This window comes from Thunnus albacares, chromosome 5, assembly GCF_914725855.1.
Source record: "Thunnus albacares chromosome 5, fThuAlb1.1, whole genome shotgun sequence".
NCBI classification, from domain to species: Eukaryota; Metazoa; Chordata; class Actinopteri; order Scombriformes; family Scombridae; genus Thunnus; species Thunnus albacares.
In genome coordinates, this window is record NC_058110.1 from 12480265 (window position 1) to 12504361 (window position 24097).

Sequence of the window (24097 nt, forward strand, 5' to 3'; positions counted from 1 at the left end):
AGCATTTATCTACTTTATATTAACCTTTTTTATAACCTTCAAAAAACCTGCAATAATACTTTTATCCTTTAGTAGTATGAATAGTAACAGAAACAGCAGCAGCAGTACTAGTAGTTTTAGAAAAAAAACAAAACAAAACATAAGATCTAAACAGAAACATTAAATTCTTGATATGGATTCCAGTACATGTTTTCTGTCTAAATGTATACATGACTAATTTATATACATGGGTAGTCAATGTTAAAATTTGTTTCTTGAAGTTTGACTCATACTAAACTGCAGACACTATAAATACTTTCATTCCTTTTACACAGTGTAGACATCAGAAATGGTTTTATAGAGGGCAGCGGGTGAACATTTGTGTGTTTGTGGATCTTTATTCATGAAAATCTTCAAATCAGTGTGTTGGAGAAGCGAGAGTATATTCATTCAGCATCTGTGTGTGTGTTTATGTGGCTGCAGTAATTGTTAGGGTGTGAAGTCGTTTAGTGGGTTCGGTTGCAGGTTTGGTTTTATGAGATGGTCTGTTTAGCTGAAATGACAAGCGGCCATTGTTACTGCACATTTCCATAGATGTTACAGCCCAATTACCCTCAAATCACACGCATGGCCAGGCCCAGCAGCTGTGGTAATGTAATGGGCCAACACTGAGCCTGGAAATTTGCAAGAAGACTAAATAAGGCAGCATCTCTTCATTTTGGAAACAGTTCATCATCTTTCAAGCCATTGACATTGGGTCCTCACTTGTATAGAAAGGGAGATAAACACACACACATCTATAAATAAAAAGCAGACATGGGGAGTAGAGCCAGCTATTTCATCCTGGCATTAAATGACAAATAGTCTTGTAGCAGGTGTGCAGTCTACAAGTTGTTGATTCAGCATTAAATAGAGCATGTCTTCATGGTTTCAGTAGAGTAAAAGTCATAGTTTATAAAAGTGACTCATTTCAGGGCACTGCTGTTTGTCTATGTTTATGTCACTGGCGCCATTAACCTTGTACTGCCAAAAGACCACATAGGAGAGTCTCCCCTTTCCCCAAAAAGGAAGCAAACTTAAAACGTAAAATTCTTTAAAATACCAACTCTGGGATCACATTTATGTTAGAAAATCAACTTTTAATCTTGTTAAATAGCATACAAGTACATAGCATGCATGGTAGAAAGACATTTAAATAAAACATAAATACACATTTAAATTAGGCTCTTTCTGTCAGAGACCCCACAACCAGGACAATTTTACAATACAATAAAGGGACAACTCACCAAGTTAATGTTCATTTGTAATCCAAGGATCTTTACACTTTTCAGCCTAAATTCTCTACTCAGAGTTTTGTTGCCTGTATGTTCAGTAAAAGAGTGTTTTCTGTGGGGAAACTGTTGAACCTACTTGCCTACGGTGTGCTTGTTGGACTGCTAGTATACTTATTTTAATTACTACATTTTCTATGTTAACATTGTACCACTGGCTGAATCTCCAGTCTGCTTATCACGGAGTAGCTGTGGAGATCTGAGCATGTGCAGGCATTTATTAATTAGTGCACCTCCAATTAAGGAGGAGCAACTAATGAGTGAAATCACCTGGTGTACTTTCATTAGAGAGATATCCTGCACAGGTTTCAGAAAAATGGTTGCAACACTGATCAGTGTTTGAATCCTCGTCAACTGATAAAACCATCAAATGTTTTACTGTATAAACATACTGTAAAATACTACAATAAGATATTAAGGCAGGACAAGTGCTGTGAATTTAAAGTTTTAGATAAAAGTTTTGACAAACTGTACTGAACACAATATAACAAGGACATAATAGTAAGTTAAAAATATGAAATGCCAGATGCAATATCACAACACACTTTGTACACTGTACAGCAACTGAAATGCATTTGAAGGCTTTACTATGGCTGTTTTGAACATGCACATATAACTGACATTTAGTCAGTAATGGCATATTTTTGTCTGCAACTAATAATTCCATATTTGCAATAGTGCACAAAAAATGAAAAGTCATTCTGAAGCATTTTTGTGTCACTTTAAGTCTCAAAACACTGTCCAACAAAAAGAGTATCAGCTTTTATTGCAGCGGTTCCATTTTATGAGTATATATGCTGCAGTAAAATGGAAACTTGTAATTTCAAACACGCTTACAATCATTGTTACAAAAGTTACATTAAAACACAGTTTTACATTTTCTGATGACAGTAATTCAGGACTTAAGAGAGGCAGAAGTGAGAAGAAAAGAATAAATTCCACCACAACAAAATAAATACTCTGTTTTATCATCTTCATACATCAGAGCAGACCAAACCAAACACTTGTGTAGCTGTTTCTGACAAGACTAAAAAAACTGTGAGAAAAGGAACTTTTATGGAGTGTTATTTTCACGATAAATCTATTTTTTATCCTGCCAATTTTGTTTCATGCACACCATTTTCCTGTCATTCTATCATTTTCTTTCAGTTTAGATACACATCAGAAGCAATATTTTTAGAGAAAACACCTTAATTGGAATCTAATAGCCACTCTCACAATCCTCTGAATAAGAAAATAAACTTTGGCAGAGGGAAAAAATGTGTCACCTTCTTAAGAAAAACTCACTTGATACTAAGAAATTGTGGGAAAATGTGTTTTAATAGGGGTTAGGATTTTTATAGATTGCAAATATAGCCTTCATGAGATGCTAATAGTACCTTTTATTTTAAATCTCTCTCTCTCACCCCTCCAACCATCTTCTCTCCTCCTTTTTCATTTGTCAGAGAAGCGATTCACACGCCACAAAGGTCACAAAAAGGTGAAAAAGTTAACTTGTGTTAGTGTTGTTTCCTGACTAATTTTAAATAATGAGATGGATCCCAGAGTATATATACCATCTTCCATAAGTATACATATTAGCAGGATTTCACATGAAGTCACACCATATTGGAAGTCCTCAAGTTCTTGTGCAACAACAGGCTATTCGTGAACACTTGCTTTTAACGTGAACTATGGTCCAGTAGTTCTAGTGTTCCCCTTGCGCCCTAAACATATAGCCATCATTTGCACATTTCTCCACTGGACCTCCATGATGGGACCAGAGGAGGTTCCTACTGATGCAGCTCCAAAGCCTCCATGTATGCTAACTGTTACACTTGATACGACTGAAAGCTACTCTTAAGACTTACTAAATCAAATTCAGTTAAAAGGATAAAGTTTCAGTTTTACTTTTCCCCATTTTATTTTCTATTTTATTTTATTACTGAGGCTCCAGACAATCTCACCCTCATCCAAACACACTGAAATTGAAGTTTGACATCCATTCTCCTCACATCGATCTGTCTTTCCTGACCACCTCTCTGTTTTTACATATTTGAAGCCACATTTAACCTCAAGTTGCAACGGTCACATGTCATGTCTTTTCTTTATTTGCCCTGTCTGTTTTCTGCTACAACCACCTCTATTTCTGTCTCATTAAACAATTCATTCCTCAGTTCTCTTCTTCACCTGTTACCTTTGGGAAGGAAAACCTCTCTTTAGCCCAGTAACCGTAAAAATGATATTTTAACAACAAAGCAAGACAATAATAATGTGGATTATTCTGTGTTCAAACCATGAACCGTCTTAAAACCTATGTTTACAAAGCAGAAAGAAAAGAGGAGTCAGCCAGTACAATTGACCCCTCCATTGTTCCCTCTAATGTGGAGCTGGAAAGCTACAGAACAGGGACGAACTGTGGGAAATGAGTTTAGGGGCTGATTAAGTGTGAGTTAAGGTCAGCTTATGTAATTTCTTCTTTAATGGCTGGTTTTTGACTGGTGGTCAGACAAAAAAAGCACTTTGAAGACGTCACCTTGAGCTGTGGGAAATTGTGATATTTTTCACTGTTTTCTAAAAACTAAACCATTACTTAAGTAATACAAAAATAATCAGAAAATTCATTGAAAATGAAAATAATCAGTATTTACAGGGTTTCTTGCAGGATCGATGTTAATGTTACAGGCTTCATTGAGTTGAAGTGCCGAAAGATCCCCAGTGGAGCCAATATTGGAGGCTGACTTTGGCCAATTGGTACATTCCCAGGAGCTGTTATGGTATTTACTGAAAAAGCGTGAAAATAAGCCTCTGTGAAATATCCCTTTAAGGGGTCATTGAGGAGGGATTTTAATCTCTAGTTGGTGTTTAAAGGAAAGTTCAACCCACAGCAGTGAAAACAAAGCAATGTGCCTATAATCTGTTGAACCATCAACAGTCGTCTCATGGTAGCTTCCAGTTTGAGCTAGATGAGCTTATGAATTCAGTGTTATGGGTGGGTGAACTTTCAGTTTATGTGAGTGTGTGTGTCCTTGTGGCAAGATCAGATACAGCGAGTGTCTAAGCTTGTGTGCTCCATTAGTTGCAGATGCCTCTTACAAATATACTGCGGAGTATATCTAGAGCTGAAGTCACACATGAACGTTTCATAACAAATCCAAAGGCATGGACCATTAAATACAAAGTCAGAAGGAAATTAATCCAGTGATTGCATTGTGTGAAGTTAGTAGTGAGAAACAGAAATGCAGAGTCAGCGTATATGTGTCCATGTGTGTCAGAGCTGCATTTGGAAAATTTGCTTATTTGTTGTCCAAAGATAAAAAAGTATGTAAATGTGATTTTTCTCTCTGTTGAAGCTCCAATTTGCATTTAGCGTGGATTTTTATGTGAATAACTTTCCCAGTGCAGATAAAAGTTGTATAAGACAATTTAAATAATAATATAAGCAAACTGTCAATGATGCTGCAAAAGCAGACGTGAAACAGGGTCTGCTGTTGGTAAAGTCAATCCACAGGCATGCAAACATTACATCGGTTTCTATGGTTTTCTCAGTGAAGAATGACTTCTATGACTTAATGAAATGAGAGTGGTGTGTTGTTTTCATTTTCTGTCATTTCAATGGTAGTAAATGTAAACGAGGGCAAAGATCTGGAGGGGGGAGGAATCCTTGGTAAAAAGCATCCTCAAAGTATATTTGAAAGATGGTCTCTAGTCTCTTCTTTATCACCAACATCATTACATCAACAGCAACCTTCTGTTCAGTAGCAGTCTCTGTTTGTACTGTCTTCCCAGACAACTGAACACTTTTTTGGGCCACAGTCAGAACCAACCTCTGACACCTGACTTACACATACACTGATTTCATAAAAACCATCTACCTTCTTAAAAATCCAGGTGCCAAAGTTTCAACTATTAGGAGCTGATGCTGGTTTTAACCCTTATATGCTGCCCCATTCATCTTGTCCTGTATTGAAATGTTCGTCCCTTTTCCCTCTTTCATTTTCTCCTTCTTTTTCCCCTCCCCGTTGTTTCTCTGTTACTCCTTCCATGCGCTGAGGTCCCGCGGCGTTCGGTTGCGTTCGCCGGAGCTCTTGCTACGTGCCTTCCTCGCACTATCCTGCGCCTGACGGTATTTCTCCAACATGCTCTTGTGTTTCCTCCTCAGCTTGTCATTGCACCACATCCTTTCGCAGTACTCCTCCACTTGCGGCAGGTTTGATGGCCCGATCAGCTGCATGATATCCTTGAACCACGTACGCGATTGGCCTATTTGACCCGATGAGCCACCCCTACTGTATGCGGCACAAGGCATCCAGGCCCTGTAGCCTCCGGTTGATCGGTCTTTGAATGAGTCAGAGAGGCCGGCGTTGTCGCGTGCCATGAGCTCATCCACGGTGTCCGCCTGGAGGACTTCGAGGGTGAGGCGGGCCAGGGTCTGCGTGAAGCCATGCTCCCGGGAGCGGCAGATGTACACGCCTTCATCCTGGCGGAAGAGGCGACGGAAGAGGAGGCCCTGCTCCGTACTCATCACACGATCGTCCAGCTTCACCTGAGTGTGGCAGAGGGAGAATGTGTGTGAGATGAGGTTCAGGAAGAGAGAGTTAGCAGAGATGTGAGAAGAAGAAGAATAGTTTTGTTTCAGATTTTGCTGTGACTGCCTAGTGAAAAAGAAGACATCAAGGCCTTGTAGTTGCATTTTACACCTGGAAGCAGCCACACATCTTAAATCAGCTGAGCTTTACTAGCAAGGTGTGTTATTCCAAGATTCAAACTAAATTTATTGACGTCATTTTCGGTTTGCATATGCCGCGAACGTCTGCAAATTTGCTTTTGATAGTATAAATGCAAAGAGCAAGGCAGTGACAAATGGGAATTTAAAGCCACTATGTGTATAATTTTTATGAGATTATAACATCTTTATCTTTCAAATTATTCTGATGCATTAAGTTTTTGTTGGTGATAAATGAAGCCATCCTTGTGGAAATCGTGTGGTCAATTGTTGCTTTCTTTAAGTCAGAAAATTACATTCTTTCAAATTCTTATGTATCTCAAGAAAAAAAAAAACACTGAAGGCTGCTAGCTGATGCAAACAAATAATGAAACATGAATCAGTAAAATTTGGTCAAAAAACATGTAATCTACTTCATAGCATGAGAACAGAATGAAAGAGAACAGGGGCTGTTTGCGCTGTTTTCTCAGCTTGAATTGCAACAGTAAGAATGTACCATGAAATCCAGTCACTGATAGTTTTTACTTTCTCCGCCTTCTCTTTCCTCCCTTTCTTTCCATACCTCCACCCAAAGTCGCTCTACCTCCTCTATTCATTTATACCTCTTCCTTTCCTCTTCTCTACCTTCCACCTCCCCCTCTCTCTCTCACTCCATCCCTCTGCTTCTCTAACTATCCTTCGGTGCCAACACAAACATGGCAGTCTTGTCAGTTAGAGTGGCAGCCAAATGTTTATTTGCAGGGAAATGGAGAGGGGTGGTAATGCCTTAATACTTGCATGGCTGACCGAGGCACTCAGTTAAGCTTGGAGAAACATAACCTCAAACAGATGAATGATTACTGTAGGCGTGGGCACACAGAGCAACACAATTTTCTAAGTAGCACTTTAATGGGACTTTGCAACACCGCCTTTAAGTCACAGTGGCCTGCAGACATTGAGTGACAATTTAGCTTTGTGTGGCGTGTGGTCAAGGTTTGCAAAGAATTCGCTGTTTATCCAAGAGAAAGAGTGGTTGTGCATTTTCCTTTGAAATATAACTGCTTAATTTCGACCACATGTCAAATGGCTGTCAAATGTGTCAACCATGCGCCAAATTCGCAAGCAGATCTCAGTTTTAAAGGCAGTTACTCAGGCCACTGTTTGCCAGAAGTTTCATTGCGCCCCTCATGTGTCTCCCAAACTTTTCTCTCATCATAGATATATTTATACGGAGTGACATTTATGATCTTGATTTTGATTAGATGGCTCTGTTCTGATTGATTCTTATTGTCTCACCTCCTCTTTGCGGTCGTCGCGTTGGACGAGCCAGGTAACTGAAGCTTGTGGAGACCGAGGGACACATTCCAGGAATGTGCTGTTGTTCTCGGTCCCATACACCACTCTGTCCTCCGTCACATCAAGTTCCTCTGGTTCAAAGAAAGATTGAAAGAAAGTTGAATGATTGTGAAAGAACAAAAATAAAGACTCAGTCAGTACGGGTTAGATTCTCCTTATGGTCACCTCTCGTCTGCTTAAAATGTATGCAAACGTCCATCAAATAGGCTACAGTATTATTCTTAGTATCATTCATGTTCTCTTGACCAACACTGAACCACGTACATGTATGTAAATCTATAACAGGTGAATTCTATAAAGTGCAGTTACTGTTCATACTTAATAAAACACCAAATATCTATTTTCTTTTTATGGCATCTTGAAGTTTAATTGTTTCAGTTAGTATTATGCCTACTTGGAGGATGCCTAAATGAGGCTCCAAGGGGTTTTGCACTTTTGTCGTGTTGTATTTTAGCGTATCTTCCTGTCCTACATATACATACAGTACATAAACTAAACATTACAAATACATTCTTCAACATGAATGTACAGCAGAGTGTCTGGTTCCACAAACATACTCATTCAAAACAGTCTATGCCCTTCTACCTACAGTTGTTGTTGGGAAAAAGTCAGATATAATAAAGGTTAAGCGATTTTTTTAAATCACCTGTAATGACCTGTCACATACCTGAAATAAGGATTTAAGGACACTAATCCCAAACACAACCCACACAAGGAAGAGCTGCAACCTCAACTGCATTCCTCAAAGAATACAGATAATGTCAGCATGAAATAATGCTGATTTGGAGACACAAATTATACACCAGGCAGTATTTCTGGCTGTGGTAAAGAGTTGACTTTTCATATGAATAAATGTTTTCTTTAACAAATAGTAAACATTTGAATTTAGGATGAAATTTCAGTATTTGCAAAGAAAACACATGTCTCAGAGAAGTTTACTTTTAACAACAACTTGACACTTTGGCACAAAGAAACCTTGTTAAACGTGGGTTCATTCAGAGGCTTTGAGGGAGACGTCTTTCATCACCTCAGCTCCATACCAACACTCATTCAACACATGCACAGACTCTTTCTTCCCTGCCTCTTGACGGCCTTGTTTTTCTCTTTCTTGCATGTCTTCTCACTTTCTCTCAGCCTCACCTCCAAATCACATTTATTTATTTTCTCCCACTCATTTGTCCTTTTGTGTTTGTTCTTGTTTTTCATATGATGGCTGATATATGTCTGAGTTTAAGCTCACCTGTCAGTCTCTCAACATTTTCTTCTCTTTTCTCACACAGACAAACAAATATACCATCTTTCACCTTGTCTTATTATCTGTCTGCTTCCTCTTAACATGGTTCATAAGAATCACTGATGGCAAAAATCTGTAGCTCTGTATTACAGCATGTAAATGCCTGAGTGTGCTTGTACTACATTTCTCGTGTCCCTTTAACACAAAACCCAACCAAGTATAAGATCTGGTGTGAATAAACACATTTACTAGCTTATGTTCTACATGCAGTGTGTGTCGTGTGTACTTCCTGTCTAATATACTGTCCAACATCTGCCTCACACAGCTTAGGATAAACTGACAGACAAATTGTGTAAATGTGACTTCTGACATAAACATTCTTTGGCTTTTATCCTGAGAAAGAGGCAGGCAGACATACACTGACTCTTACAGACACAAACACATACAAACAATCTTCATTCAAAGAGGTTGGCACAAGTCCAATAACATCTTCCCCCGGATCTCAGGTGTATACAGACTCATGTACAGTATACAGAAGAGAGGAGTCTCACTGGTCTTCTTCCTATCTAGAGCTAAATAGTTTGGAGTGTCTAAGAAGAGTGCCGCCCTTGTCCAGACAACACAAGAAGTAATGCTTATATGCACTGACCTGGCACGAATGTTCACTTTCTCTTCATTGTTAAACATTTTTATATTGAGGAGGAGTTTGAAAAATCCTTGCAAGCAGATACAAGAACGTTTAGAATATGTCCTTAAAACCAGGACAAATCAGTTATAAAGCAATTAAAAAAAACTGTAAAAAAAAAAACCCAAAATATGTATGAATTACATGTGATATCAACAAGTTTGTAATGAAAGTCAAAAGCAATTGAATTTAAAGAAATGTCTTCAGGACTGAAAACAGCAAATGTATTTGCATTTTTGATCATTTCCAAATGTAATATTTGGAGATAAATGCTTTCTGAAGAACTTTGACCTATTCTACCTCTTCTATTTGGACCACCTATGTCTTATAATCTGTCTCTACAGAAGTGGTACTAACACATTGGTGTTGCCAATCCCAGTGCAACAGGTTGCTAGTTTAAATAGAATAAGAATGAAAAAGAATAAGCTGAGAAAACGTGTGTGGAGAAAGCAAATGAGTTACGCTCTCTCCTCTCTTGGTAAACAGTGTCACCTTTCCTTTGAGCAAGGCAAGGATTAACTCCAAATAACAGTAGGAACAAGTGTGATTCTGAAACTCAGACTTGCAGGGTAAAGTCGAGGAAGGTAACGTCACACTTACCACTCAGATTCTGATCCACACACTGCAGAACAGGGTTTCCATGCCTGATGTCCTGTCTGCGGTAGCGGCGTTTGCTGTTGGGCACGTATCGAGCGCAGGATGATCCGTCCCAGGCACAGTAAGGGTCTCTGGCCAGGCAGCACTCGGCACAGGCTTTCCCATAAGTTTCACATCGATGCAGTTTCACCTGGGCCACACCTGCAGGAGAGCCCACGAAAAGGGCTTGCTGTTTGAAATAATGAGAGGAGAAAAAAAGGAGTAAGGACATGCATAATGAAGATAACATTTGATTTAAGTTAATAGAAGTGAGCATTTAACTTAGTAATTACAGTCATATCAACTTACCCTTTTGACTGATATGTCCATTGATGTAATTGAAGTTGGCACCTGCAATAATGAAAATAATTGGCTTCAGGGATTTTACTATGTGTGAAAAGCCAACAGTAATAAAAGTCAAAGCAGATGTGAAGGAGAGCAACTCTAAGTAGTGAATTATCTAAAACGGTGATAGAAAAAAAATGAGGAGAAAATGGGATTAGGTTTGAAACAGCTTTTCTTTAAGTGCTGAGGACTGTAGAGTGAAGATAGAGTAAAACTTACTTTAAAGACTTGTAGCTCCTCCAGTGTGACCTCTTCTGTCTCTAGGCTGTTTCCACTGTGCAGAGCAATGACCTTCAATATGGTGCCAACATCTAAAAGACAAGCAGACACATACTCTAAGTAAAAAGGTTACAGAATTGAAGCAGCATCTGTTCTCCGCCCCCAAAATCCAGTTTCTTCAAAGGGCCCAATAAAGTTTCATCCATAAGACCATAAACAGAATGTACTATTTAACCATTTGCAAGACAAAACCAGGCTTCTGAAAACAATAATCCAATTTAAAAATGTACATAATACAAGTTTCTGAATTTGGAAAGGCATTAAATCACTTACCCGTGCCAATGAACATGACGTCATACTGTCCGTCCTCTGCCTCGACCCGGTCCACCACAATTTGTTTCAGCTTGTAAGGAATATTGGCCTTTACAAGCACAGGCTGGCGCATGGCGGGATACACTGGCCGCCACATCAGCGGGTGGTTACGGGCAAACTGCAGCACCGAATCAGGGAAGTCTTTTGTGCTGCCAAACTCTCTGCCAGGCTGGTTAATGATTTTACTGGGGCACTGGGGAGACAGAGGGAGGGAGGAATGACGTAAGGAAACAAAGGAAAATGGGAGGAAAGGAATTTTATTACATTAAAACAGAAATATTTTGTTGAAATCCTTGGCTGGCTATGTGATGCTACACTGGAACACAAAAAAATGGACGGAGGCAGGGATAGATGGGTGATTAACAACAGAAGCAAGCTAGATGGAGGAATTTAAAGCAACATTCTGGGCTTTCTCCACCTTGACGCTACATTTCCACCATTTTCCACCATACTTGGGGTGTGCTTTCCAAAAGAAAGCCTAATTATGTTCCTAAACGTCTCTCAAAGAACCATCATTAGCAGTTTTATTGTGCCTAAAAACTTTTGGATGAAAGTTCACAATCACTGTTGTAAAGTTAGTTTGGAAACAGCTCTATAGAGTTTGCTATTAGTTTAAAAAATCTCTTATTTATCTCACTTAAGTAATGAGAAAATAAATGTGCTTGAAATGGGCCAAAATTCTGTATCACTCAAATAAGTAAGAGGGATGAACACTGTCCAAATAAAGGAATTTAAACAAACGACCTTTGATCACAATTTAGGTTTGTGATCTTTGTCTGACAAAAACATAGTCTTCACTGCAATAGTTTTTCATTTGCCTGACGTCACTACGGTTAAAAAATTTCAACTGTTTTATTCAGAAGTAATTGGCTCTGTTGTCTCTGCTGGTGGCCAAAACCATCCTGAATGATGGCTTGTTTGTCAGCTGATTTAACCTCTTCAGAAACTTAAATCACTTAATTTGTGGCTCTCTAAACTCTGGGATCATCTGTCTGTCACAATTAAAGGATGATTTAACCCGCAGTTTCATGCAAGATAAGTGACTGCAGCGATGGACAGGGAGAGACAGCCTCATCTTTACAGAGCCCCTGCCCGAATTCACAAATCCCCCCATCTAGTCTTAACTGGCCAATTGGCACTCAAACACAACCATAAAAAGGCTGCTTTTGGAACTGATTTCAGGAGTGTCACTTGTAATATACCAGAGCTGAAGCTGTTGTGGGTGTGTATGTACAGTATGTTATAATGAATTGCCAGATTACAAAAGACAAATAAAGAAGGAACAGCGGAAAGACATCACTTTAGAAACCAACTGGAGTCTAAGAAACAAACAAACTGACAAATTGAAGAGAGAAGCTGCGATGACAAGAGATTTGGATAAGAGAAGCTACAACAGTAAAGAAAGGAAACACTGCAGCAGTGACTGTCTAAAATGAAAGCATATGTCAACCTCATGAGGCTGACAACTTTGCCAAACGTCATAAATTAAGGCTGAGAAAAGAGCAGGGTTGAATTGAGATTGATTTCCTTTCACAGTTAATATTGGTGAGAGAACTCCTGGTCATTTGACCGTATTATAATAGCAGGTAAGGAATTTATATAAATCTCTCTGCTTCATATTGCTTTTCCAGACTGTATTTCCATATGGTAGAAATATTGTTACTCCTCCTTATCACAACAGTAACTGATCCACACAATAGCAGTGTAATGGTCTGGATTCAGTTTTAGTGGAGGAATCTGAACTGAGCATGGAGGTTAGACTCAAATATGCACAAACTATTGCTGAATAATAGTTCATTCTTCTGACTATGGTTTACTCAGTGGCATAATTTTTGACCACAGAAAGTGGAAGCACATCAAAGCCCAATTCTTTAACTCACTAACTTCAAATGCCTCCAAATTTTGACTGTATGACTTCACAGTAAGCATGGATTGTGATGTTTGTGTATAATTCAACTTTTCTAGCAATGTTTGTCAGTCTGTGGATGGAAGTGTAAAAATAAGAAGTTTGGCACTTTCATTTTGTAACTGAAAGAACTTTTCAACATGTATTTATTTAAGATTTCTTCAACTCTTACACGTTTACACATTCACTTGTGCAGTTCCCAAAGCACATCCTTGATATGTCAGCCTGTTTTAAACTTCACTAAAATACTCCTCCTCTATGCCTAAAACCTAAACTGGAACAGCTCCAAAGTCTATCTCAACCCATCCAAACTGTGCTGCAGCAGGTCGGCTGCTTTAAATCTCCGACTGAGAGCCAAAATAATGAGACAGAGAAGAGGTGAGCATAGTTGTCCGACACCTACTCACCTCCATTATCGTTGTGTGTATGTGATATATATGTGTGTATGTGAGTGTGTTTGCATGTGTAAGCGTGTTAAATACAGTATGCATTGTGTAAGCCGCTCTGTGTTGTATATAGGAAATTGATCCATTATGACAAAAAAAAACCCCAATAGAGCAGGAAGATTAGCTAAGGTTCAAATCCTAAAAGATTACATTCCTCATTTCTACATCAATCTCTCTGGCTGTGGTTAAACACATCTGCACTTTAAGACCAAACAGATGCTTAACATCACCACCAATATACAGCAGGTTCAAACACAACAGATTCTGGGTTTTTTTTTGTTGTTTTTTTTCACAAAGCTGCAGAAATGAATCCTTCTTGGTACATGTTTAATACAATCTCTAAATTGCAGTTTATTTTCTCTTTATGTCACATAAGTATGTCTGTTTACTCTCTGACTAGTTATAATGTAATCATGGTGTAGTCACCTACAGTATCTTAAATTTTAAAATTGTCAAAACTGTAGATATTCGTTTTGTTGGTTTTAAGGTGTTTAAGGTGAACGTTTGATATTTTAGAATTTGAAATGTTTGATATGAGCATAAGTAAGTACAAAATAGCATTAGGGTGGTTACTTGATTGAACATAAAGTACATGGTGGTGTTTTATATTAATGTAACAACCTTTTGAAAGACAATAAAACTTTTAAGTTATTTTGAATTGGTTTGTTGATGAGTAAACTATTCAGATAAAAAGAATACCCAAATTAAGATCAGGCTTCAAGTAAAGTATCCACTACAACTTATGAAATGATTCTTATGATGACAAAATGACAGACATGATGCTCCTATAAGATGCTTATTAAGTCGGATAGAAGGAGCTAAACAAGGATGTAAAACAATAGATCCTAAAACCTTTATAATAACAAAACATCTATAAGCCAACTCTAACTCTACCCAGTAACATCTGATCTCTTACCAAAATGAGCAGTTGGCAATCCCTAAAAAGATGAGTCTGGAAAACTAAATTCTGACTCCATTAGGTAATCCTATATAGACATTTCTGTCAGTGTAGGTGGAAGTAAAAAATGCACTGATCATATCACTGAGGTGAGAGCATAATACCATATGGTTGATTTAAAACATGTCAAGAAAAGCAATTTTCATGTCAAAAATCAATCCTCAATCCAAGAGAAACACCCAGGTAAATGAATCGTTGTGGAGGGATGATCTAGGATAAAACCTGTGTGGTAGCAACTCAAGAGCTGGATATTAAAATATCAAAACATGAGGCTTTTATGATGAAAATGATGTAAAACATATCAGGGTGGATAACAGGGACAGGCTGACAAATCCATCACGAAGTTAAGATATTGATGACACTTCATACCAAGGTCCAGGTAGGATTATTAAAGCTCCAGTAAACCTACAATAAAGACTATCCAAGCATTTCCTTTGTTACAGGATGATTTCTGACACTAATTTAGACAAAATGCAGTGATGATTCAATCCAAGATAAATATCTAGGGAGGATAAATCCACCAAATCTTTCTAAAAATGTATTCAGGGATTGAGATAGAACTTTTATTTTTCATTCCTTGGTGAGTTTTGACAGGTGAGTAAAGAGACAGGGTGGATATTAAACTGTATCCAGCTCAAATCTGTTATGATGAAAGATCAAAGAAAATAAAGTGCATTTTAAAGTTCTGTCTAGTGGTGAAAGACAGAAAAATCTATGTCAGCAGTTCAAAAAGAGTCCAGGGTCAATATTTTAACTACAGCCAGATATCCAGGTAAGATAACAAGCAAGTCTTCATCAAATGAGTTTTGATGGATAGTTCAAGGAGAAAGAAACAATTGGCTTTTGGATTCAATAAGATTCCTCCATCTTTTTTTTTCCTCTCTCCTTTTTTCTTTCCTTCTCCCTCTCTTCTTCCCATCTGTTCTTCTTCATCAGCCTGCCCTGAGTTATCACCTTCTTCCCCCCTTCCTCCTTCCCTCTCTCCCTTACTCGCAATTTTGGGCCAAGACATTCCTGTTAATCAGAGAGTCAGCGACCTGAAACCACAGAGGTGTCTGCTCTGTTCTCACATTATACATATGCCTTCCGCCTCCAAATGCTCTCCGTCACTCTGGTAATGAGGTGGAATTACACGTGCGACGTGATTGTGTGTACATGTGTTGTCTACGCGCATGTGTTTGTGTGTGTAACAAGTCTGAATTACAGTGATGTGGTTGAGAGAACATGACAGAGCTCCACTGAGAGTCGAGATGTAAACCAGGAGAAAAGTCTGTGCTGTATACAGTAACCACAGCTGCACTACCACATACAGTAGTTTACTTTACTGATATGGAAACTTTCTGCACCTGGTTGTTTTTATCCCCTTTCTATCCACAATGCTTTTTACCCATCTGTTAGAGAACATACAGTGAGCCTAAGAATTATATTCATACACAATGACTGTATACTGCATTATAGTAGCTAAATAGGTTTTTGTAGTGCCAACCACCTCATGTCTGGAGAACAATGAATCTAAGAAATTTCACAAAATGTTCAGATCTAACAGCAGTAGAGGTGACCACACTGACAAATTGGGCAAATCCATCTTCTGTTAAATTAATCATTTTTAATTGATTCCTTTTTGCACAGGAAGCAAATGAAAAGATTGGAGTAATATATTCACTTGTCTCTATATTAGGTATACACAGCTAAAATGAAACAGTCTAATACAACAGCCCTGCTATATATCCTATGAAAGGTACACATTTTGTTTCATGAAACAATTTAATATTTATATACTTATTACATTATTGTTCCTTGGGGTATTTGAGGAATAATCATTTGCATGTTTTTTGGGGATGTAAACAGGAAGTATAACATTGTCATTGATTCAGTGAGTTTGCTAAGGGATACAACTTGAGCCCCATTTTTGTTAGCAAATTGGCTCCATTAAAAGTATACCAAGTTAGCTATTATTAGTTCCTGTTTACAGTGTATCCATGGAAACCCACTGGATTACTTTGATACTGGCAAGTTCTGGAGTTTTATATTTCTATGATTTCTTAGTAGAACTATGGATGTTTATTTGCACATATCAGAAATGATGAGTATCATGTCACGTCTCTCCTTCCGCGCCAATCCTTCATCTCCCTTGTGCCCCCCAGTTTGAAAACCTCTGATTTACAGGATTGAGATCACAGAAGAAATGCTATCAGCATATGAAGGCAGGAAAATATTATGTTTCCTTATAATGTTGCCAAGAAGAGTCATGTATTATGGTTCATTGTGGTCAAAGCAAGTATAGAACCATCACTCACCACGCCTGGTCTTGGATAAGGGACCCTGCCTTCGTAGGCCCCCCACTGGTAGTCAGGGCCCTCTTTATGAGCAAAGGGTCCGTTGAAGGCTTCTCTGATATCAGCCATACGGTAAACACACACTGCAAAACCCTGGAAGACATTACTGTGGAGGAGAGAGGGAGATATTCAGTGTCACAGCTAAATATGTAGACAAATTACTTTATTATTTGGATCACATATTTGACAAGAAATGAAAGCAGATTCAGTTATATTTGCAAGAAAGAGGAACTTGTGAGAAAAAAAATGAATTGGGCACATAACATTCTGGAGTCTAACAGCATTTAACAATATTAGATATCGGTATAGACATCATTCACATGTCTGACAGAAATTTAGCATGTGTGGAGAAGCCTGTAGAGGAGTATGTTGACCCACCGTGGGACACTGTCAATCTTTTTTTTTCCAATTATTTGGGAATAATTCAATTCTCATGACTGTTTTGTTGTAGAGTATATTCTAGAGTAGATAAATAAAGGTATACAGTAAATAATGGTTGTATGTGTGTGCATGTGTGTTTACCTAATAGTGCTAAAGATTGCATAGACATCAGGGTTCCTCTCATCCTTGGTCCTCAGCAGGAAAACATCCTCTATTTAATATGAAAAGACAATGCCAGTAAGTGCGTGCGTTCATGTGATGTGCGAATATGACATGATATAACATTATTTATTTATTTTTTTATTAACAAAATGCAAAGGATAACATGTTAAAGTGAAAAACGTATTTCCAACATGGTCCCAAAGTGTTTTTACATGCTGAAATAAAAATGTCAGTGAAAAGTTCTTTATAAATCTGTGACCCTTTACTGTAAGTAAGTCCTGACCTGACTTCTATGAGCCTCTAACATTTTAAAGCTTGTCGGAAGGCTGTTCCACGTCATTGCATCAGTGTAAAAAAGGAGCTTCTGGCTACATATGCGATATGTTTAAATCATATACTCATAATTCTGTGAGTGTAGATCTCACCCAGTTGGTTGAAGTGTGTGTCAATGCCGTGAGGTCCCGGTACAGAACAAACCAGTCTGGCTTTGATGAAGGTACTCCACTTGTTCACCAGCACCCTCTGACCTCCAACATCATTCTGGCAGAAGAACAGAAATACACACAGAAATGTTTTACAGACATATCTATAAAACACAGCTGCATAGTTTTCTGTACACTTCCAGCAGCACATATTTCATTGTTTTGGCTCTGTACTCAGCACACTGAAATAAATCAATACACTGAGGTTTAAGTGCTGATTTTTTTGCTTTAACCCAAAAGCAAGGCAATCAAGAAGTTTTATAGAGACAAATGTGGAATGTTCTTGATTGGTCAAGTCAGCCCCATGACCTCAGAGAAACTGATCAGGTGTATCACCTGCTGAAGTCCAGACTGAAGCCCTTGAAACAATCAAGAAGTGAAGATGGCTGCAGTTGGAGCCAGGTGGAGCACCGGCAGGGAAGACACCGAGTGTCTACTGACGTCTGTGGATTTGATCTAAATATTTAATATGATGAATTTATTTCAGTTTATCCTGATTTATACAATTACTTTTTGTTCCTATTACCCAAATCTTAACATGTGTGTCCTGACTGAACACTTGAAATAGATTCAACTACATGTACACACAATAAGGTTCAAACTAAAGTATGTGTCTCTTGAATAATTTGAAATAAATAAATATATACAGTAATATATACGATGTGGGTGTGCTTTGGCATAGATTACACAGGCATGTTGTAGCAACATGTGTAACAGGGTATGTGTGTGTGTGTCCTTCACTGTCCCTTTTTCATAAAAATTAAAGGACCAGCGTGTAGGATATAGTGATATCTAGCAGTGAGGTTGCAGAATGCAACCAACTGAATACCCCTCCCCTCACCTTCCAAGTGTGTAGGAGAACCTACAGTGGCCGCAAAACTCGCAAAAAAAGCGAAAGGCCCTCTCTATAACCAGTGTTTGGTTTGTCCATTCTGGGCTACTGTAGAAACATGGCAGTGCAACATAGAGGGCTCTGTGGAAGAGGACCCGCTCCCTATGTAGATATAAAGGGCTCAATCTAAGGTAACAAAAACTGAACGATTCTTATTTTCAGGTGATTATACACTAATTAAAACATATGAATATTATATTCAATTTCTGCCAATAGATCCCCCTAATTATTATACAATGGTTCTTTAAGGGAAATCTTCTGCTATGTGTATAAGTGTCTACATAGGAACATGCATGGACATTTGTGTGTGTGTGTGTGTGTGTAAGGAGGATCAGTGGTGATAATTGCCTTCCTGGGAAGATGCACCACAAGGGAAGTGGTGACAATTATTCAAAATGTATGGAGACAAAATAAAAGGAAAGATGAAGATGAGGAAGACAGACAAAGTGGTGTTTTGATGGTTTACGAGAGATTTCGTCTGAGAAGTTTGTGCAAACTTTTCTGGCACAGTCAAACAGTCTCTACGGAAATCCTTCAGCTGTGTGTGTGAGAGTGTGTTTGTGTGTATTTGCTTGTGTTCTTGCATTTGTACCTGCAATTATGAGTAAAATACACCACACACATGTGGTTTTATAAGACAAATCAATGCGTGAAAGAATGTGAGAGAGCATGCAGAGCAGATGGGGATCATGGTTGGGCAATTTGACAGCTGTGTGTGCTTTGGAAGGAGAAAGGTTTCATATCATTCTGAATATCATGATGCCTTCATAGTCCTTTGGGAAAATGTAAAAATATTTGATTGCCCAAAAAGACATTAGTCTCTTCTACAAGATGGCTTGGAACTGTCATAATAGGAGGATAAACCCATAAAACCATTACCTCCTGTCCTGAGAAGTTAATCCTACAGACATTTGTATATGACCATGTAGAAAAAGACCCCTAAATTAAATTACCGTCTCTTCTAGCTCACTGTTTCTTTGTCTTTATGTTCCTCCCATAACCTTCTTCCAGTGGACTTCAGTGGGAGTGTGAATCTATACATCACACGGAGAGGTCTGGCGTAGATTCAAATCTGAGACCCATAACAAATCTACCAAAAAACAAGAAAGCCCAAAAGGACTCCCAGACTTGACCGGATCACAACTCCACAACCTCAGCCTCAAGTGAAACACCTCTGCAGATGTCTCATTCCTAGGACTGGATGTTTGACTGGTGTAATTGTGTAATTCACCTGACCATCTGGCTTCACTCATCCCCATCCGCCAACAAAAAATCTTGATCTTTCTGTGTGCATCTATGTTTACACATGGCTGAGGTCTTTGGATTATTCTGAGGAAGTAGGACTTTGTAGGACGCAGTTTTTCAAATGTAAGTTATAAATGCTTTATGCATCACTAACTGAATTCCCCTCTATTGTAAATCACAAAGTGTTTACAATGGCAAGGATCATCATATTCTCTTTAAGTGGGAAGCTTACTTTTCAACACAAAATTCTGGTGTGATATGTAGACACTGATTGGAAAGCCAGCAGAGGAGACGATGCCAAACTTAACAGTGAAATACAAAACTGCTCGATGCAGCTTTAGAAGCCATAAGATTATGTAATGTCCAAACACCAAATAAATATGCAAGTGTCTCACCGCACACACTCGACCAACACGCGTGTGTATGGCCCCCTCCCTGTCTCCTGCCTCCGTGGCCTTCTCCGTAAAGAAGAAATACACTTTATCATTGTCTCTGTCGTCATTGTCCGGGATGAGGTGAGCAGCGACGAACTTAGGGTCTGCAGAGGAAGATTGATAAGAAAGGGGTGGATGTGAGAATGAGGCACATGGAAAGAGTCATTGATTTTTTAGGAAATAGCACAGGCCATCAAAATGATTGGTCGTCTTTCTCACAGCAGTGCCTTTCTTATTCATGGTGCTTCTAACAGTAACATTAGACTCTGTGACTTTCTGACTATAAAACAATGTTATATCTTTTCACTTCCCTGCATGACACTCATTGATGATGATATGCACGTTTTTATTGCTGATCCTCTTCAGTTCTTTCACCTTATATACTTTGAGAACTTTTGTTCTGGTGGCACTCAATATAAAAAGCAGCATAGATGTAGATAACGGCTTGCAGTCTTATCTGCAACAATGTTATTTGTTTTGGTGATCATACCAGTGTCTCAAAATTATGTGTTAATTAAAATATTTTTTAATATTGCATTTTTATCTCATATTTAGACTATTTTTTAATCTCTAACATTTCCCCTTTAGAAAATTTAAGTGATTCAATCAAATTTTATACCAAGGCTTCAGAAAAATACCAATTTCTGTTCAGTCCATCAAAACTGTACAACAGGGACACCTCATTTAGAGAGAGTACAACAACAGTGCTTTGTTTCTTTTTTCATGTGATAAGTGGCTGATAACGGATGATAATACACCACAAGGTGTCCTGATATAGAAAATAACAAACATCTAATTGTCTGTTATTGTTTACTTATCATGTAGTTTGTCTTATTTTCAGTATTGAATGTAACAGATTGATCAAATGGTGAAACCATACCATGAAGAAGTTTATGGTCAGTCTCTGTCCTCATGATTGAGCGATCTCCCATACTCCTGAAGATCACTGAGTCTCTTCCCAGGAAATCTGCCGTCAGTCCTGTGTACAACTCCCCACCTTGATAGGGAAGGAGGGGTGGAGCGGGTGAGAGACAGGATGGGTGGTGAGAGATTTATAGAAAGGGTTGTAAGAAAGAAGAGGGAAGAGAAAAGAGCAAAAGCAAAGGAACAGCAGCAATGAAGGAAAAGACATTAGGGACAATAAAATGTTTGGCACAGAAGAACAATAAGGAAATCATGGGTGACAGAGAAAAAATTTTGCGGTTCATGAAAATGAGGCAGAGGAAGGGAAGGAGAGAGGAAATCGTACAAATCCAATACAGAACACGGTGGGAGAGCAATCTGAAACCAAAACTCAAACACACTTGTACTCCTCCACTGAGACCATCAGCAGCTGACTCACTTTCAATTTCAACAACTCAGAAAATTGGTTTTCCTGCAAGTAGAAATAAAATCCTGAATCTTTCCTGTATCACATTTCTTACATGATCCTCAGAAAAACCGTCTGCGGTCAAGTTATCCGTCATTAAACAAGGCTTGGAAACAGCTCACGACAAAAATCACAACACCTGTCAGATGACAGAATTATGAGATATAGTTTTTCAAATTCAGCTTATTTTTTTAAAGATACAATTGTTTTTAATTTTTCCCAGTATATCGACCAATGTAGAAACTGAATCTGGACACATACTGTTTAAGTCAGTGGTTCTCAAACTTTGTCACATCAAGGACCCCCAAACTGACACAAATAAGACCATGGACCCCCATCTGATAAGATTTTTGCTTTTAGATGTTTTATTACAGAAAGTGTATGAAACCCATGATCAAAATAGTCATACATTGTGTGATGTGTCACTTATGGATGGAATTATAGTGAAAATGAATTATTCCCCTTTTTGCTGGGGACCCCTTGGAACCATCTCAAGGACCCCTGGGGGGCCACTTTGAGAACCACTGGTTTAAGTGATGTCACAGGTGTAAATGAATTTATATCTTTTCTTGCTGCCATAATGGTATTAACACACACGTCCTTCTGTAACCTAAACAACAGACACACAACACAAAATCAATTGGTATAACATATTTGCAGAAGTAAAGAGAGACACAGTGATGAGTGATGACAGGATCAGGGGAGTTGAGCTTTGTTTATTTTGGGAGAAGATCCTGAAATTGAAGACAAGTCTTAAAGAAGAAAACGATGAATAGGGCTTTCATTGTCTTTTATTATATCTGTATCTTTTTTTAAAATCTCCTTCTAAATTGTAGTATTTTGGTTTCAACTCAGTTTCAGTTCATTGGTATGCAGCAAAGGTCAAATGGAGCTTAGTGTAAATTCAGGCAAGAAGACTATCTATTACTCATTGATTCATTCTCATTCCTCTCTTTCTCTCTCCTGCTCTCAGATCATCTGATTAGGGGCATTACTCTTAGTTAACAAATCAGATTCAGCCACGATTTCTATCATCCTCTTATGTCTAAGCTGCCAAGCTTTAAATCTGTTCTTCTCTCTGTTGCTGTCATTTCAGTGCGAATCGTCGCGACCCTCCTCCACCCCATTCACCTCCGCTTCATCACATCAGCGCCAGATCTGAGATCACCAGAAGCCTGCTCCTCTTCACATGATCCAGATCTCATCATTCCCTTATTCATCACCACCACCAGTGTCTGGTCTCCATCTACTCTCGCCTTCCCTTCCCCCTTATAAAATGATGACATCACGATGAAGTCTAATCGCCAAAGATGTTTCACATTTTCATCTCACACTCCATGCTCAATAAAATTATTGTCACTTGTCCTGATTGAACTATAACCTTTTGGTCATTTATTCACTATTGATCCCTGAGTGGAACATCCACAGAGAGGTCAGAGGTCACGGTCAGAGACAGAGCACAGACCCTGAATATGTTAGTCATTCAGACTCAAGGACAGCCCAGTAACAGGAGCTTGAACTTGAGCCGTCTGGTCATTTTACACAGTCCTGCTGACCTAGAGGCCAACGGATTCATCACTTTCACCAATAACTCTTTTCCACTACAGGAACTTAACAACCCAAAACCTGCAGCTTCCCATAATCTGAACTAGTTAAAAGTGTGTCCAAACTTTTGACTGGTATTGTACATATGATGTTTTTTTTCCCAAGAGAGAAAACAAGATGTAGCAATGCAGTGTTTGGCCATGCTGCCCTGGAAACTCTGAATCAGATACTGAATGAAAAATTGAAATATTGAAACTCTCCCTGCAGTTCTTATGTAACTCATCTCCTGCGGTAGTGATTGTGCTGTTTTCTGTTTTACTAATCGGAGTACCTTCAGTAGGATGTGGATTTTGTATCATCTCAAGTTCAAGTTTCTTTTATTACCAGACGGCTAGGCTGGTGGAATTAATTAATTTAACCTCCTGATCAGTGCTGGAATTTAGGTTCAAGAACTTGCCTCCAAAACGGGGGAGTACAGTGGAAACAAAAGCAGAACCCGTGACAATGGCTACACTGTAAGTCACGGGTTGTTAAATTCCTGTAATGGAAAAGGCCTACATGGAGAGTGAGTGACAGCGAAACTGGTGCAGGTGAACAAACCTCACAGAAATTACAATGCTCTCCCAGCATGTAGAATTTACAACATTATGTCTTCTTAACTTTCTTTCTCTTTATATCTGTCAGTTTTTCTACTAAGAACTTATGCAGGCCTGATGCTATTCCTCAGCAGCTTTCTGTGTATTGTTCTGTATCTATGTGTCCACTGTTTAATCTACTGAGGTCCGACCTACAGAGTATTTGGCTCTAATCTAACATTTTCCTGCCAATACAATGAACTGTGAGACAAATTCTGAAAGCATACAGCTGCAGAGAGGAAGGTTGGACAGAGGGATGCATGCACACACACATGCACACACTCTCAGCAGCTCTAAGAATTGTCTGTGACTGGTATAAATCAGTGTTATTTCACAAGCTAAATAACTAATGACATTCAGAGAGAAACACCCAGAATTATTTAACAGGTCAGCACACCTCCAGCGCGTGTGTGTGTGTGTGTTCCTAGTTGCTGTCTGCAGGGCTATTATCATTTCTAAACATAG

The 24097-nt window shown here is 38.6% G+C and overlaps 1 protein-coding gene across 2 annotated transcripts in view; it reads right to left on the reverse strand.

Annotated features, from left to right (window-relative positions):
- Window positions 1–1097: 1097 nt before the first annotated feature.
- The window catches only part of sema3bl (sema domain, immunoglobulin domain (Ig), short basic domain, secreted, (semaphorin) 3bl), a 71387-nt gene continuing 48387 nt past the window's right edge, over window positions 1098–24097 (reverse strand). For both annotated transcript variants that reach the window (XM_044351220.1, XM_044351221.1), the window contains exons 6-16: window positions 20964–21080; window positions 20045–20187; window positions 17456–17570; window positions 17010–17079; window positions 16449–16593; window positions 10803–11034; window positions 10470–10561; window positions 10215–10256; window positions 9870–10095; window positions 7291–7421; window positions 1098–5835 (exon numbers count right to left, since the gene is read on the reverse strand). In XM_044351220.1, coding sequence (XP_044207155.1) covers window positions 5323–5835; window positions 7291–7421; window positions 9870–10095; window positions 10215–10256; window positions 10470–10561; window positions 10803–11034; window positions 16449–16593; window positions 17010–17079; window positions 17456–17570; window positions 20045–20187; window positions 20964–21080 — 1826 coding nt within the window. In that variant the 3' untranslated portion in view covers window positions 1098–5322. The remainder of the gene's footprint in view (window positions 5836–7290; window positions 7422–9869; window positions 10096–10214; window positions 10257–10469; window positions 10562–10802; window positions 11035–16448; window positions 16594–17009; window positions 17080–17455; window positions 17571–20044; window positions 20188–20963; window positions 21081–24097) is intronic.